The sequence below is a fragment of the Camellia sinensis genome, chromosome 7, assembly GCF_055761805.1.
Source record: "Camellia sinensis isolate YWXY chromosome 7, ASM5576180v1, whole genome shotgun sequence".
NCBI lineage: Eukaryota > Viridiplantae > Streptophyta > Magnoliopsida > Ericales > Theaceae > Camellia > Camellia sinensis.
This window is the reverse complement of record NC_138967.1, coordinates 188,329,882-188,344,843: the sequence shown is the minus strand read 5'-3', so window position 1 is coordinate 188,344,843 and position 14,962 is coordinate 188,329,882. Positions and strand designations below refer to the sequence as shown.

General features: G+C 39.9%; 2 protein-coding genes across 2 annotated transcripts in view; one reads left to right on the top strand and one right to left on the bottom strand.

Moving 5' to 3' along the window:
* LOC145795531 (GDSL esterase/lipase At5g55050-like) overlaps positions 1 to 14,962 on the bottom strand; it is a 23,571-nt gene extending 8,609 nt beyond the window's left edge. The window contains exon 1 of the mRNA XM_082880205.1: positions 13,633 to 14,962. Within this exon, the coding sequence (XP_082736331.1) occupies positions 13,633 to 13,662 (30 nt within the window). The 5' untranslated portion in view covers positions 13,663 to 14,962. The remainder of the gene's footprint in view (positions 1 to 13,632) is intronic.
* Positions 9,078 to 10,219, top strand: LOC145795532 (uncharacterized). Its single transcript, XM_082880206.1, has 3 exons — positions 9,078 to 9,368; positions 9,477 to 9,708; positions 9,820 to 10,219. The coding sequence occupies exons 1-3, from the start codon at positions 9,282 to 9,284 to the stop codon at positions 9,975 to 9,977; spliced, it is 477 nt and encodes a 158-aa protein (XP_082736332.1). The 5' UTR covers positions 9,078 to 9,281; the 3' UTR covers positions 9,978 to 10,219.

The window sequence follows — 14,962 nt, the reverse complement described above, 5'->3', positions numbered from 1 at the left end:
CTCGAGCGGTCTGGGTTTTTATTCGCTCGATCGAGAAATTCTTGGCTCGAGCGAGAGTTTTCTGTGTCTGGTCGCTCGAGCGACCAAGTCTTCGCTCGAGAGAGAGTGTTTTATATCAGCGGACAGTAGCGTTTTAAACATCACTTTTTCACTTCCTTTCTTTGATCAAACCCTTAATCCGAGTCTCTCTCTCCCTACACTTATACTCTCTCTAAGATTTAATCTCCCTAGAGTGTGAATCTAGCCTAGGGCCTTTGTTAAAAAGATAGAGGGTGTTGAGAGCTTCGATTTAATCTGAAAAAGTTTGGATTTGGAGCAAGTTGATCTTCGAGTCTTCATCTCCTTTTTGGCTAAAACTTCAAGGTAGGGATATCCTACTCCTCTCTATGGGTTTTGTCTTTAAATTTTGGTATTTTGAGATGTTGGGCTTGGTTTAGTAATTTTGTGAAAGTTTGGGGCTTTTGTGTAATTTTACAAAAGTTGGGGTTTTATTCATAATAAACCTAGATGCATGTTTGGCATAGAAAAATGGAATGATTGTTGAATCATTGATGAAAATGGGACCTAAGGGTTGAAATGTTAATTATGGGAATTGACCTAATTACATTGTTTAATTAATTGGGATAATTAATTGAAAAGAATGAAGAAATGAAATGTTGATTGAATATCCATTGTGCATTTAATTTCTGTTTAGAAATAACTGCTTTGGGCTATCGGTGGAGGATAGTCGTGATTGTTGTAGACAATGCATGATGATTAGGCAAACTGAAACTAATCAATGAAATGTGTCATGGAACTTGACGGTTGATAGAATACATTAACTGTATGTATTGGGTGATTGTATATAGAACCAATGTGTTTATATACGTTTTGTGTAGAGGAGGAGATAGGGGATGTACTCCGCGGTTTAGGGGAAGATAGGGGATGTACCTCTAAACCGGTTAGTGTTGGGAGAAGATAGGGGATGAACTCCGTAGATACAGCTCATATGCTTGTCTAAAGAAGTGAAGATAGAGCTTATATGCTTATCTTTGTGATGTGTGGATATAGCTCATATGCTTATCTGTGGATATTGTGGTTATACATATCTGTTGTGGAATGTGGATATAGCTTATTTGCTTATCTGAGTATGTGGATATTGTTGATATACATATCTGTTAAGAATGTGGTTAGTGCTTATATGCCTGTCCGTTGAAAAAGGGAAAATGAAAGGAAACTTGGACTCATAAGTCGTATGACATAAATATGTGATTTATGTGATTGTATCAGTGTTGGCCATCTATCAATTGCTAACAATTTAGGCATTGTTCATGGTTGGTTTAGTGTATTTCTACTGGGCTGTGGCTCACCCTATATGGGAATATCATTTTCAGGTGCAGGTAGCATGCCACCTCCAAGGACATAGCTTGGGAGGCTTGAGGCGGACAAGTTTTGTCGTTTTACTTTTGATGTATTACATGTAACTTCAAGCCAAGGGCTTAATGTGTAAACGAGTTAGTACTCTTTGTTTGTAACCAAGTGTTAGCTTGGAAAGCTGTAAGCCTGTAAGGCATTTTGTTTTGATGTTAACATGTAATACTTATGTAATGAAACTCTAATGTATAAAAGAATGTGGTTAGTTTATATGTAAATGCATGTCTTATCTGATGGGTTTATTGTTATTATTTTGAGGCCGTTACAACTTGGTATCAGAGCGTACTGGGTTCGAATACTTTGGGTACGTGGGAAGTGATTAGTATCACAATGGGTTTGTCTCGCTTGATAGAGACTTAGATGTAGTATCGTATGCTATGTGTTTAATTGATAACATGCTTATGTGACTATGTGGGTATGGGATTTAATTTCTAGGATGTTGATTGGATCCTTGAGTTTCTGGGAGTCTTGTTGGAAAAGCACTTGATCAATGTTGTTTCTAACCGGAACTCTAGTAACGCCTCGGGACTATCATTATCCGGGAATGAAATTCGTAAATGCTTATGTGTTTATGTGCTTATGTGGAGTGAATTACAGTTGTCCATGCACTAGGACGTGAGTGTTTAGTTTCGGCACACTTATGAATGTGCTAACGTTCTGTGTTGCCTTTATTAGGATGTCAGGACGAGGAAGAGGAGCTAGGCGTGGTAGACCTGCGAGGCAGGAAGTACCGTTACCGGGTGAGATTCCGACAGTGCAGGAGGGAGTTGGGCAGGCCAATGTGGCCGAGCCAGTGGGTCAGCAGGCTATGGGTGCCTTGGCCAGAGAGATAGCAGGAGCTTTGGGTATTCTTAGAGCTGGGAATCAGGCAGCTGAGACAGGGCCTTCTTTCTTGAAGAGAGAGTTCTTCCGGTCTAATCTGGATGAGTTTATCGGGGATCCGAAGGAGCCACTGAAGGCTGATGAGTGGTTAGAACAGATGAGTAAGATGTTCGAGATGCTTGGCATCGAGGACGGAGCACTGAAAGTGACCTTGGCATCCTTCCAGCTGAAGGGAGATGCGGGTCAATGGTGGAAGTACGAGAAGGCTCGTGTAGGCGGTACTTGGGAGGCGTTTATAAATGCTTTTCAGGAGAGGTTTCTGTCTGCAGCAGCTAGGGAGAAGCTGAGGGATCAGTTTAGCCGGCTTAAACAGCAGGGCTTGTCAGTGGCCGAGTTTGAGGCTACTTTTACCAGTCTGTCCAGGTTTGCACCGGAACTGGTGGCGTCTGAGGAACGCCGTTGCTATGAGTTTGAGCGGAAGTTGAGGCGGGGCCTCAAGTTGAGAGTTGGTGGGTCTTACATCCGAGAGTATAGACACCTAGTTGATGCTGCTGCTCATATGGAGATTATGATGCAGGAGGAGGAGGAAGAACAGAGGGGCTCCAAGAGGAGCCAGGATAGTCAGAGTGATGGCAGGAGGCAGAGGGGTTCTAACCCTCAGCAGTCGCAGGGTGGTGTTGCTAGATCGACCTTCCCAGTGCCGAGTGTAGGCTCGGGGAGAGGTAGTCAGGGGGAATTCACTTGTTACAAGTGTGGCCAGCTGAGTCACAAGGTTTCTGTTTGCCCGCAGAAGGGTGAGGGTCAGAAAGCTGCTTCTTCTTCAGCTAGACCGCAGAGTCAGAGTTTGGGCAGGGGGCAGCCCTTGACTTGTTATCAGTGTGGACAGCCTGGGCACCTGAAAAGGTTTTGCCCGCAGTTGAGTGCCACTTCGGGAGCGTCTGGTTCTAGGCAGACGCAGGGTTTTCAGCCAGCTCAGTCTGTGCAGGCCTCGAGGGCCAATCCGGGAGTTTCGTCATCCCAGTCTGTGCAGCAGTCTTTTGCTCCGAGAGGTGAGCAGGTAGACCAGGGGCCTACGGGGCGCGTGTATGCTGTTACCACGCAGGATTTAGTACCGGCTCCATCAGTAGTGAGAGGTACTTTTCTATTTTGCAACTCGGTTGCTAGTGTGTTGATAGACACGGGTGCATCTCATTCTTTTGTATCTGCTGCATTTGCATCTGTTTTGGAATTGGAGTTAGCACAGTTAGCATCTCCTATTTCTGTGGTATCGCCTTTAGGTGGTGAGTTGATCCTGAAACAGGGTGTTAGAGGATGTGATATAGAGGTCGCCGACTATAGGCTTCCTTTTCCGTTTGTTGTCATGCCCATGAAGGGTTTTGATGTTATTTTGGGTATGGACTGGCTATCGTCATACCGGGCTGTTATCGATTGCTACCGCCAGAGGGTTACGTTATGTACCTTGAGCGGGGAGTGGTTCCATTTCTTGGGAGACCGGGTTGGTAGTGTTTTGCCATCGGGGTATGATTCGCGAGGGCGAAGTGAGCTTAGTAGTCTACTTGCCAGCTTTGAGAGTGGTGAGAGTGGTGAGACCCAGCTTGTGTTGCCGAGGGTGGTTTGTGAGTATTCGGATGTCTTTCCCGAAGATCTTGTTAGTTTACCACCTCACAGAGAGATAGAGTTCTCTATTGATTTAGTGCCCGGCACGACGCCGATTTCTATGGCACCTTACCGTTTTGCTCCAGCAGAGTTGGTTGAGTTGAAAGTTCAGCTCCAGGAATTGCTAGATAAGGGCTTTGTTCGCCCTAGTGTTTCACCGTGGGGAGCGCCGGTCCTCTTTGTTAAAAAGAAAGATGGTGCCTTGAGATTGTGTATTGACTATCGGAAGTTGAATCGGGCTACGGTTAAGAATAAGTATCCTATGCCCCGTATAGATGATTTGTTTGACCAGTTGAAGGGTTCCCGTTGTTTCTCAAAGATAGACTTGAGATCGGGTTACCACCAGTTGAGGGTCAGGGAAGAGGATATTCCGAGGACGGCATTCCGTACGCGGTATGGCCATTACGAGTTTCTGGTGATGCCATTTGGGCTTACCAATGCACCGGCAGTCTTTATGGACTTGATGAACCGGGTTTTCCGGGAGTTCTTAGACCGATTTGTGGTCGTCTTTGTGGACGACATCCTTATCTATTCACCTTCAGAGGAGGAGCACGAGGAACACTTGAGAGTGGTGCTTGAGTTGCTTAGAGCCCATAGGCTGTATGCCAAGTTTGGGAAGTGTGAGTTCTGGCTGAGGGAAGTTAAATTCTTAGGCCACGTGGTATCCGGGAAAGGGGTGTCTGTTGATACATCCAAGGTTGAGGCAGTGCAAGATTGGGCACAGCCTAAGAGTGTGTTTGAGATCCGCAGTTTTCTGGGATTAGCTGGGTATTACCGTCGGTTTGTGAAAGATTTCTCCAGGTTAGCGTCACCGTTGACTAGACTGACTCGGAAGGGAGTCAAGTTTGTGTGGAGTGAGACTTGTGAAAATTCGTTCCAAGAACTGAAAGTTAGATTGACCACCGCTCCGGTGTTGATTATTCCGGAGAGAGGGTTGGGTTATGCGGTTTATTGTGATGCCTCACGAGAGGGTTTGGGTTGTGTGTTGATGCAAGAGGGGAAAGTGGTAGCTTATGGCTCACGTCAGTTGAAAATACACGAGAAGAATTATCCCACACACGACCTAGAGTTAGCGGCTGTGATCTTTGCCTTGAAAATCTGGAGGCACTACCTTTATGGTGAGAAGTTCGAGGTGTTCTCGGACCACAAGAGTTTGAAGTATCTGTTTACCCAGAGAGACTTGAATTTGAGGCAGAGGAGATGGATGGAGTTCATCGAGGATTATGATTTTGAGTTGCATTATCATCCGGGAAAGGCCAATGTTATGGCCGATGCCCTTAGTAGGAAGACCATTAGTGATGTTGCTTGTATAGCCATCCGGGAATGGGAGATGTTGGGAGCACTTGGCGAGTTTGATTTGCTACTGGGCGAATCTGTTGAGGCTGCGGCCTTGTTTTCTGTTGTTGCGCAGCCTACACTTGTGATTAGAGTGTTAGAGGCACAGAGAGGTGACCTTGAGGTAGAATCCCTCCGAGAGAAGATCTCCAGTGGGAAAGTGGAGAAGGGTCTGACGGTGTATCCCGACCTGAGTGTGAGATACCGAGACCGTTTGTTTGTACCGGAGTCTTGCCGAGAGGAAGTACTCCGAGAGTTTCACCATTCGCGCCTTGCGGTGCATCCGGGAGGTACTAAGATGTATCAGGATTTGGGTCGCCAGTTTTGGTGGCGGGGTATGAAGAGAGATGTGGATGTTTTCGTATCAAAGTGCCTTACTTGCCAGCAAGTGAAGGCCGAGCATCAGAGGCCAGCGGGTTTGTTGCAACCCTTGCCTATTGCCGAGTGGAAGTGGGAGCATGTCACTATGGACTTCGTTGTAGGTCTTCCGAGGACTCAGCGGGGTAGTGATGCTATTTGGGTGGTTGTAGACCGGTTGACTAAGTCGGCGCACTTTATTCCTATGTGCGTGAGAGATTCGGTAGATCATCTTGCCGACTTGTATGTTCGGGACGTAGTGAGATTGCACGGGGTCCCAGTGACGATCGTCTCAGATAGAGATCCTCGTTTTACTGCTAGGTTGTGGCAGAGTTTGCAGAGTGCCCTGGGCACTAAGTTGACCTTTAGTACGGCCTATCATCCTCAGACTGACGGGCAGTCCGAGCGTACTATTCAGATCCTCGAGGATATGCTTCGGGGTTGTGTCCTTGACTTCAGTGGGACGTGGGAGAGGCACTTGCCATTGGTAGAGTTTGCCTACAACAATAGTTTTCAGTCTAGCATCGGTATGGCACCGTTTGAGGCCTTGTATGGCCGACCGTGTAGGTCTCCAGTTTGTTGGGCCGAGGTGGGTGATACACCTTTGTTGGGTCCGGAGTTGGTTAGGGAGACGACGGAGAAAGTTGAGCTTATCCGTAGGAGGCTTGTTACAGCCCAGAGTCGACAAAAGAGTTATGCCGACCGTAGGAGGAGACCTTTGGTGTTTGAGGTAGGTGACCATGTCTTTCTGAAGATATCACCTAGGCGAGGTCTGATGAGGTTTGGGAAGAGTGGGAAGTTATCCCCTCGGTTTATTGGTCCTTTTGAGATCCTTGAGAGGATTGGCGAGGTTGCTTATCGGTTAGCCTTACCACCGCAGTTGTCCGGAGTGCATGACGTGTTTCATGTGAGTATGCTTCGGAAGTATGAGCCAGATCCATCACATGTGTTGGATTGGACCGATTTAGAGGTAGATGAGGATGCCTCGTATGAGGAGAGACCGGTTCGGGTCTTGGATAGGCGGGATCAGGTCCTGCGTGGCAAGACCATTCATTTGGTGAAAGTCTTGTGGAAACATCACGGAGTGGAGGAAGCCACTTGGGAACGTGAGTTGGAAGTTCGAGAGAAATATCCGGACTTGTTTGTTGATATGTAATCTTGTATTTAAATTTTACATTTTGTTGAACTTAAGAGCTTTTATATATGTCTTAAGTTGTGAAACATTGAAAATGTTTGGTTTGGTGGAATTATGTTTGGGAACTTGCCTCATATGGGAGTTGAATGTAACATTGTATATGTTGAATATATTGTTGAAATTGGAAAGATAGTGCATAATGTTGATGCATGTTGAAAATACATATGTTGTTTACATATTGTGATATGTCTCTTGTTAAAGGGATGGGATGACCGGTAATGGGTCGAATTGTTGAATGTTAAAATGTAACATTGTCTAAAATGGAGGAAAACCTGTTTTTGAAAACTTGTGCTTAATTTCGGGGGCGAAATTCTTTAAGGGGGGGAGGTTATAGCGATCCCGGGTTTACCCTTGTTGTACAGTGATCCGGACATGTGTCCGTGGATGTTGGTAGTTGGTTATTATCGTGTTTACATTCCTTTTTCTTCATATTTGAGTTATAGGATGTGTTAGGCAGGTTTGTTACAGGTTGGTTGTGTTTGGGAGCCTAGTGTTGCTGCCCAGATTTTTGGTCCTTCGCTCGAGCGAGGAGTTTGTCGCTCGAGCGAGTGTAGTGTTGCGTCTGGTTCTGGACCTGAGAGTTGTATTTCCTGGCTCGAGCGAGCTTCCTTCGCTCGAGCGGTCTGGGTTTTTATTCGCTCGATCGAGAAATTCTTGGCTCGAGCGAGAGTTTTCTGTGTCTGGTCGCTCGAGCGACCAAGTCTTCGCTCGAGCGAGAGTGTTTCATATCAGCGGACAGTAGCGTTTTAAACATCACTTTTTCACTTCCTTTCTTTGATCAAACCCTTAATCCGAGTCTCTCTCTCCCTACACTTATACTCTCTCTAAGATTTGATCTCCCTAGAGTGTGAATCTAGCCTAGGGCCTTTGTTAAAAAGATAGAGGGTGTTGAGAGCTTCGATTTAATCTGAAAAAGTTTGGATTTGGAGCAAGTTGATCTTCGAGTCTTCATCTCCTTTTTGGCTAAAACTTCAAGGTAGGGATATCCTACTCCTCTCTATGGGTTTTGTCTTTAAATTTTGGTATTTTGAGATGTTGGGCTTGGTTTAGTAATTTTGTGAAAGTTTGGGGCTTTTGTGTAATTTTACAAAAGTTGGGGTTTTATTCATAATAAACCTAGATGCATGTTTGGCATAGAAAAATGGAATGATTGTTGAATCATTGATGAAAATGGGACCTAAGGGTTGAAATGTTAATTATGGGAATTGACCTAATTACATTGTTTAATTAATTGGGATAATTAATTGAAAAGAATGAAGAAATAAAATGTTGATTGAATATCCATTGTGCATTTAATTTCTGTTTAGAAATAACTGCTTTGGGCTATCGGTGGAGGATAGTCGTGATTGTTGTAGACAATGCATGATGATTAGGCAAACTGAAACTAATCAATGAAATGTGTCATGGAACTTGACGGTTGATAGAATACATTAACTGTATGTATTGGGTGATTGTATATAGAACCAATGTGTTTATATACGTTTTGTGTAGAGGAGGAGATAGGGGATGTACTCCGCGGTTTAGGGGAAGATAGGGGATGTACCTCTAAACCGGTTAGTGTTGGGAGAAGATAGGGGATGAACTCCGTAGATACAGCTCATATGCTTGTCTAAAGAAGTGAAGATAGAGCTTATATGCTTATCTTTGTGATGTGTGGATATAGCTCATATGCTTATCTGTGGATATTGTGGTTATACATATCTGTTGTGGAATGTGGATATAGCTTATTTGCTTATCTGAGTATGTGGATATTGTTGATATACATATCTGTTAAGAATGTGGTTAGTGCTTATATGCCTGTCCGTTGAAAAAGGGAAAATGAAAGGAAACTTGGACTCATAAGTCGTATGACATAAATATGTGATTTATGTGATTGTATCAGTGTTGGCCATCTATCAATTGCTAACAATTTAGGCATTGTTCATGGTTGGTTTAGTGTATTTCTACTGGGCTGTGGCTCACCCTATATGGGAATATCATTTTCAGGTGCAGGTAGCATGCCACCTCCAAGGACATAGCTTGGGAGGCTTGAGGCGGACAAGTTTTGTCGTTTTACTTTTGATATATTACATGTAACTTCAAGCCAAGGGCTTAATGTGTAAACGAGTTAGTACTCTTTGTTTGTAACCAAGTGTTAGCTTGGAAAGCTGTAAGCCTGTAAGGCATTTTGTTTTGATGTTAACATGTAATACTTATGTAATGAAACTCTAATGTATAAAAGAATGTGGTTAGTTTATATGTAAATGCATGTCTTATCTGATGGGTTTATTGTTATTATTTTGAGGCCGTTACAGAAAGAGAGGTATTTTATCAATTGTGTGATTTGTTACATACAAAGTATGGCCTTGAAACTGGACGAAAAGTCTCGGTTCAGGAGCAGGTTGCAATATTTTTGTATATTGTTGGCGGTGACATACGAAACAGAAATGCCCAAGAAAGATTTCAACATTCTGGCGAGACTATTTCAAAATACTTCAAGAATGTGTTAAAAGCTGTTACAAGGATGTCTATTGATTGGGTAAAGCCTCAACCGAGAAATGGTGTGCATCCATATATTCGAAGGAAGCGCAAATATTATCCTCATTTCAAGGTAAAAAAATGATTAGAAGTGGAACTTCGGTATTACATATAATAATGTTGGTCGGATATTTCTAATAATTTGTGACTAAAAATAATTTTATGAACTATTTTGTAATAGGATTGTATTGGAGCAATTGACGGAACACACATCAAAGCATATATATCTCCAGATAAGCAACCTCGTTTAATAGGTAGAAAGGGGTATGCAACTATAAACATAATGGCCGCATGTGACTTTGATATGTGTTTCACATTTTGCTTATCAGGATGGGAAGGAAATGCACACGATACTCGGATCTTCTTGGATACAATTAGGAATCCTAGTTATAATTTTCCAAAACCACAAGGAGGTAACTGTTTTATATTTTATTGCTATAGTAGATGCACTACACTCACATCTTCATATTTATTTTTACATTTATAATTGCTTACTTTAATTTCATTTTGCAATTTTAAAATAGATGAGTTTTACTTGGTGGATGCTGGGTATCCAAACATGAAAGGATATCTTGCACCTTACAAAGGAGAGAGATATCATCTAGCTCAATTTGAACATGGTCAACCCCTCAAAATGCACAAGAAAAATTCAACCAAGCACATTCATCACTTAGAAGTGTAATAGAAAGAACGTTTGGGGTTTGGAAAGCAAGATGGCCGATGATAAAGGATATCCCACCAAATTACAGTTGGGCGACCCAAGTCAAACTTGTTTGTGCAACAATGACAATTCATAATTTCATCCGACGCAGTGAGTTCCGCGATATTGCATTTGACTCTTATGATAGATTCGCGGATTATGTGCCTAATAAAGAGGAAAGATCTTCATCTCAACAAGCACGCCATGGAAATGATGTTGACTGTGATGACACTGAGATGGAAGTGAGGAGACATAATATTTGTATGTCAATTTGCCGACAAAATTAGGAGATCTTTAAATATGTATGAAGTTTTAATTTTATTGCTTTAATAGTAATTTCTTGTATTTTTATTGCAATAAACATTTTTTTGTTTCCTTTTCAACTCAATATTATTACAAAAAACATTTAAAAAATAAAAAAAAGTAAGAAAATATATTTGAGGTCATGAAATGTACAAAATTAGGTACTAATTAATCAACTTCCATTAATGAAATAACTTTTTCACAATTTAAAGAAAAGAAAATGACAAAATTAAAAATTTTCTGTTCATGAGGGCAAAAAGGACAATTATACAGCAAAAAACTATTTTACAGCTTATTTACCAAACACTACTCTGCTGCTTAAATCTATAATCCTACAGTTACACCAAATAGGTTACCAGCTTATACTCACAGCTATAAGCTATAATCTGTTAAGCTATAATCTATAATCACTTTCCAACAACTCTACCAAACGGGGCCATTGAGAAAAAAGTGAGGCAATCTATAACAATTTCAAGAGTAGCAAAAATAACTAACATGCTGTATATTATGGTGTAAGAAAATAAAAAATGGTAAATGAGCAACCACTATAAGAAAAAGTGAGGCAAACTATAACAATTTCAAAGAGTAAATAAAAAAAAATGCTTAGTTTGGTTTGGTTATATTATCAGTGTCACGTTCTTGAAAAATATGAATCAATCAATACGACTTAAATCGATAATAGCGCTTTACGTACTCAATATCATTGGCATAAATTTCCAATTTGAGGTGGGGTTGTTGAAATCATTTTTGTTTGTTTGTTTTGTAGAATGATTTTTTTGATATATCTAAGAGTGTATATAGCGACCCCGGTCTTTTCCCATTTGATTATGGTATCCGGACTTAGGTTCCGTAGATTCTGTCATTGTATAATTGTTGTTGTTGTCCCTTATTTTCTCATTTGGAATTATAGGATGTGTTGGGCAGGTTTGTTTCAGGTTGGTTGGGTTTAGAAATCCAGTGTTGCTGCCTAGAATTTTGACTCTTCGCTCGAGCGAGAAGTTCTTCGCTCGAGCGATCTCTTTGTTTTGGTCCTTCGCTCGAGCCAGGATAGCTTCGATCGAGCGAGGGTTGCGTTTTGAGTTAGACCTGAGAGCTGAGGTTTTTGGCTCGAGCGAGCTTTTCTTCGCTCGAGCGAGTTAGTTCGTTCTTCGCTCGAGCGATAGTTCCTTAGCTCGAGCGTGTGTCTGATTGCAGACCTGTGGGTTTGAGTTCTTCGCTCGATCGAGTTTTCTTTCGCTCGAGCGAGCTTTTGTGTTGTTGGCTCGAGCAAGGCTCCCTTGGCTCGAGCGTAGATTTTCTGTGTCTGGTCGCTCGAGCGACCAAGTATTCGCTCGAGCGAGCCTGTCAGGTTTAAATAGGCAGCAGCGTGTTTCAGATCTGTTTTTCTTGCACTTTCTTATTCCAAAACCCTAGTTACGAGTTCTCTCTCCCTCTACACACCTTCTCTCTTAGGATTGATCTACTTAGGGTGTGTTTCTACCCTAGATCCTTCATTAAAAAGATAGAGTGAGTCGAGGGCTTCCATTTAATCTGAATAGTTGGCGATTTGGAGCACTTTGGTATTTGGATATCATCTCTGTCTTCTCTATTTTGGGTTGTTGTCTTCGAGGTAGGGATTTCCTACTCCATCTTATAAGTTTTGTTCTAATTTTTAGTATTTTGATATGTTGGGGGCACTTTGGTAATTTTGGGGAAAACCCTAGTTGTATTAATTAATTAATTTGTATAATTAATTTAAGGGAATTGGGGAATTTATTGATTAAATGGTGTAGTTGGATAATTCAAATCACTCGCCTATGGAATTGTTGATATATTTATTTCCAAGTTTAGAAATAACTGTTTTGGGCTATCGGTGGAGGATAGTCGTGATTGTTGTAGACAATGCATGTGGATTAGGTATAACTGAAACTAATCACATTAGTTGAGTCATTAATTTTGACTGTTGAATTAATACAGACATTATGTGTATTGATTGTGTGATGTATATGTTATGTGTTTACATACTTTGTTTTGTGTGGGAGGAGATAGGGGATGTACTCCACGGCTTAGGGGAAGATAGGGGATGGACCTCTAAACCGGATTTTGTTTGGGAGGAGATAGGGGATGGACTCCATTAGCATCACTGTTATGTGTGCTTATCTATATTGAAGTGTTTTAATGATACAGCACTAAAATGTGTATCAAACTGGAAGTATGAAGTGTTTTGATTTGAGCTTGAGTCTCATTTATTTGTTGATATTGGAGGAATGTGAATATGATATATATAATTCACTGTGGTAAATTTGGCCAGGTTCTGAGCCATGATGATAAAATTGGAAAGTAAAACGTGTCTTAGACAATAGTGTCATGAGACTGTAAAATGGAATAATTGATTATCTTGGTTAACCATCTGTTGAATGCTATTGCTTTATTCATTGCTTATATGTGGTTTAGTATTTTTCTACTGGGCTGTGGCTCACCCTATATGGGAACATCATTTTCAGGTTCAGGTGATAAGCTACCTCCAAGGACTTAGCTTGGAAGGGACTTGGATTTCGAAGACTATCTTTAGTTAATTGTCTTTATTTATTAGTACATGTAAACATCCAAGCCAAGGGCTTTTCTTGTATTGAGTTAGAACTCATCTTTTTGTATCCAAGTGTTGGCTTGGAAAGATGTAAGCCTGTAGGGCATTTTATTCGATGTTACATGTAATGTTTTTATTTAGTAATACTCTGATGAATGAATTAATGAATTGTTTCCTTTAAATAGTGCATGTCAATGACATATATATAATGGGTTTATTTTGAGGGCGTTACAGTGTAGCTCAAAATAAAGTTAGGAAGTCGAATCTGATTTTGAATGAGTCAAGTAAAATTTAAAATTAAGGACACGTTGAGAACACTAAGTTCAAGCACAACATTGGATATAGAAATCATCAACAATCTATTTGGTACAATTTTAAGGTCTCCTTATCACTTATATTTTTATATAAATTTTTTTGAAAGTTTATGCTAATTGTTTGCATAGCTTCCATTTATAGCTTATAATTTAAAATTAACTTAAATAAATTAAAATTTTAGTTAATTGTGCCAAAATATATAGCTTATTGGGTGATTAAATTGAATGGAATGAGGAGACTACCAACATGACTAAAAAATTTAGGTATTAATTATATTTATTATATTATATAGCAATAATCTCACAATTATACTAATATATGAATGACATGTAAGGTGCCATATCAATAATACATAAATTTGATATAAAAATTTAAACGTCCTCTAGTATTACTCTAAATATGTATATTGTTGGAATTAATTTGTAGCTATCAAATTTTTTTTACAAGATTTACCTTCAAGACATCTTTGAGGGTCATAACCATTAGATCCACATACTGCTGTTGGGTGATTTTCTTGGGAAGATCCGACCCGGATTTGAAGTAACCAAGTATGTGGTTGCTTCCAATCACAACCGCGAAGAGGGACTTGGACAGGTGGTCTAGTGCAGTAGCAGATCCGAGCTGTTGCACCAAATCTTCGTACACCGTGGGTAGTACTCAACTTGTTTGGTTAAAGAAATTGACTGTCTCTGTAAAATAATTTAAACTGGACTAAGATGACTGAAGATCTGAAGGTCACGTGTTCGATCCACGTTCACCGCAATCCAAGTTTTTGAAATTTTCAACCATTAGTTGCTATTCCCACTATTCACAGACCAAGCCAATAAACCATCTTTTATTGGCACCAAACACGTTTTGTTGCTCCATTTACTTAACTTATTTACTCATAAATCTTCAATGGTCTTTTTTTTTATAAATTTTTATTATATATAATATAATTGTATGTTTGTGTTGTGAAATGATAATTTGGTACTAGTAATGATACTATGAAATTTTTATCAAAATGATAAATGATTAAGACATTTTGAATTTGTTTGTAAGTTTTGATTTATTTTTGCTAATTTTTATTGAAATATAATATGAGAAGTGTAAGTGGTTGAATTGTATTTTTTAAAAATGTTTTTATACTAATCAATTTATCATTTAAAGTTGAAGTAGGACTTATTAGTAAATAAGTTTCGTTCCTAGGACGAACTTGTAACTACCTTTTTTTTAAAGCAAGGAATACTGTTGGGCTCACTTCAAGCTCATATCTACATTCTAAACAGTTTATCTTATAGGACTTGTCAAGTAAAAATAATTTATGTAAAAAATAAGTTTGATTGAACATCTAAATTCATATGAATGAATCATATTTTTCTTTAAAAAAATATATGATAATTGTAATTTTGAGATTGAATTGTTAATTATTTTAAAAATAAATGTGATCTAATTAATTTATTTTTTACATGGATTATTTAATCAATAAAAATAAATGATTTAAATCAAGAGAAAGAACCGGCAATGAGTCCACCAATAGGTACAACAAGCCCCTTCAGTCCACTACCCAAATTAAGAGTTGAATTTGGATTGCCCATAATAAACCATAACTTTTTAATTTTGCCTTCTTTCGTTTATAATCAAACTTTATAAATGTAATAATTGTTGGTGATTGCATGCATTTCATGCAACTAGTAAATAAATAAATAAATAAACCACTTTTATTGAGTATAGAGTACATGGTTCATCCCATATCTTCTCATACCATGATTTGATTTTTTTTTTTTTAAATCCACAAAGAAAA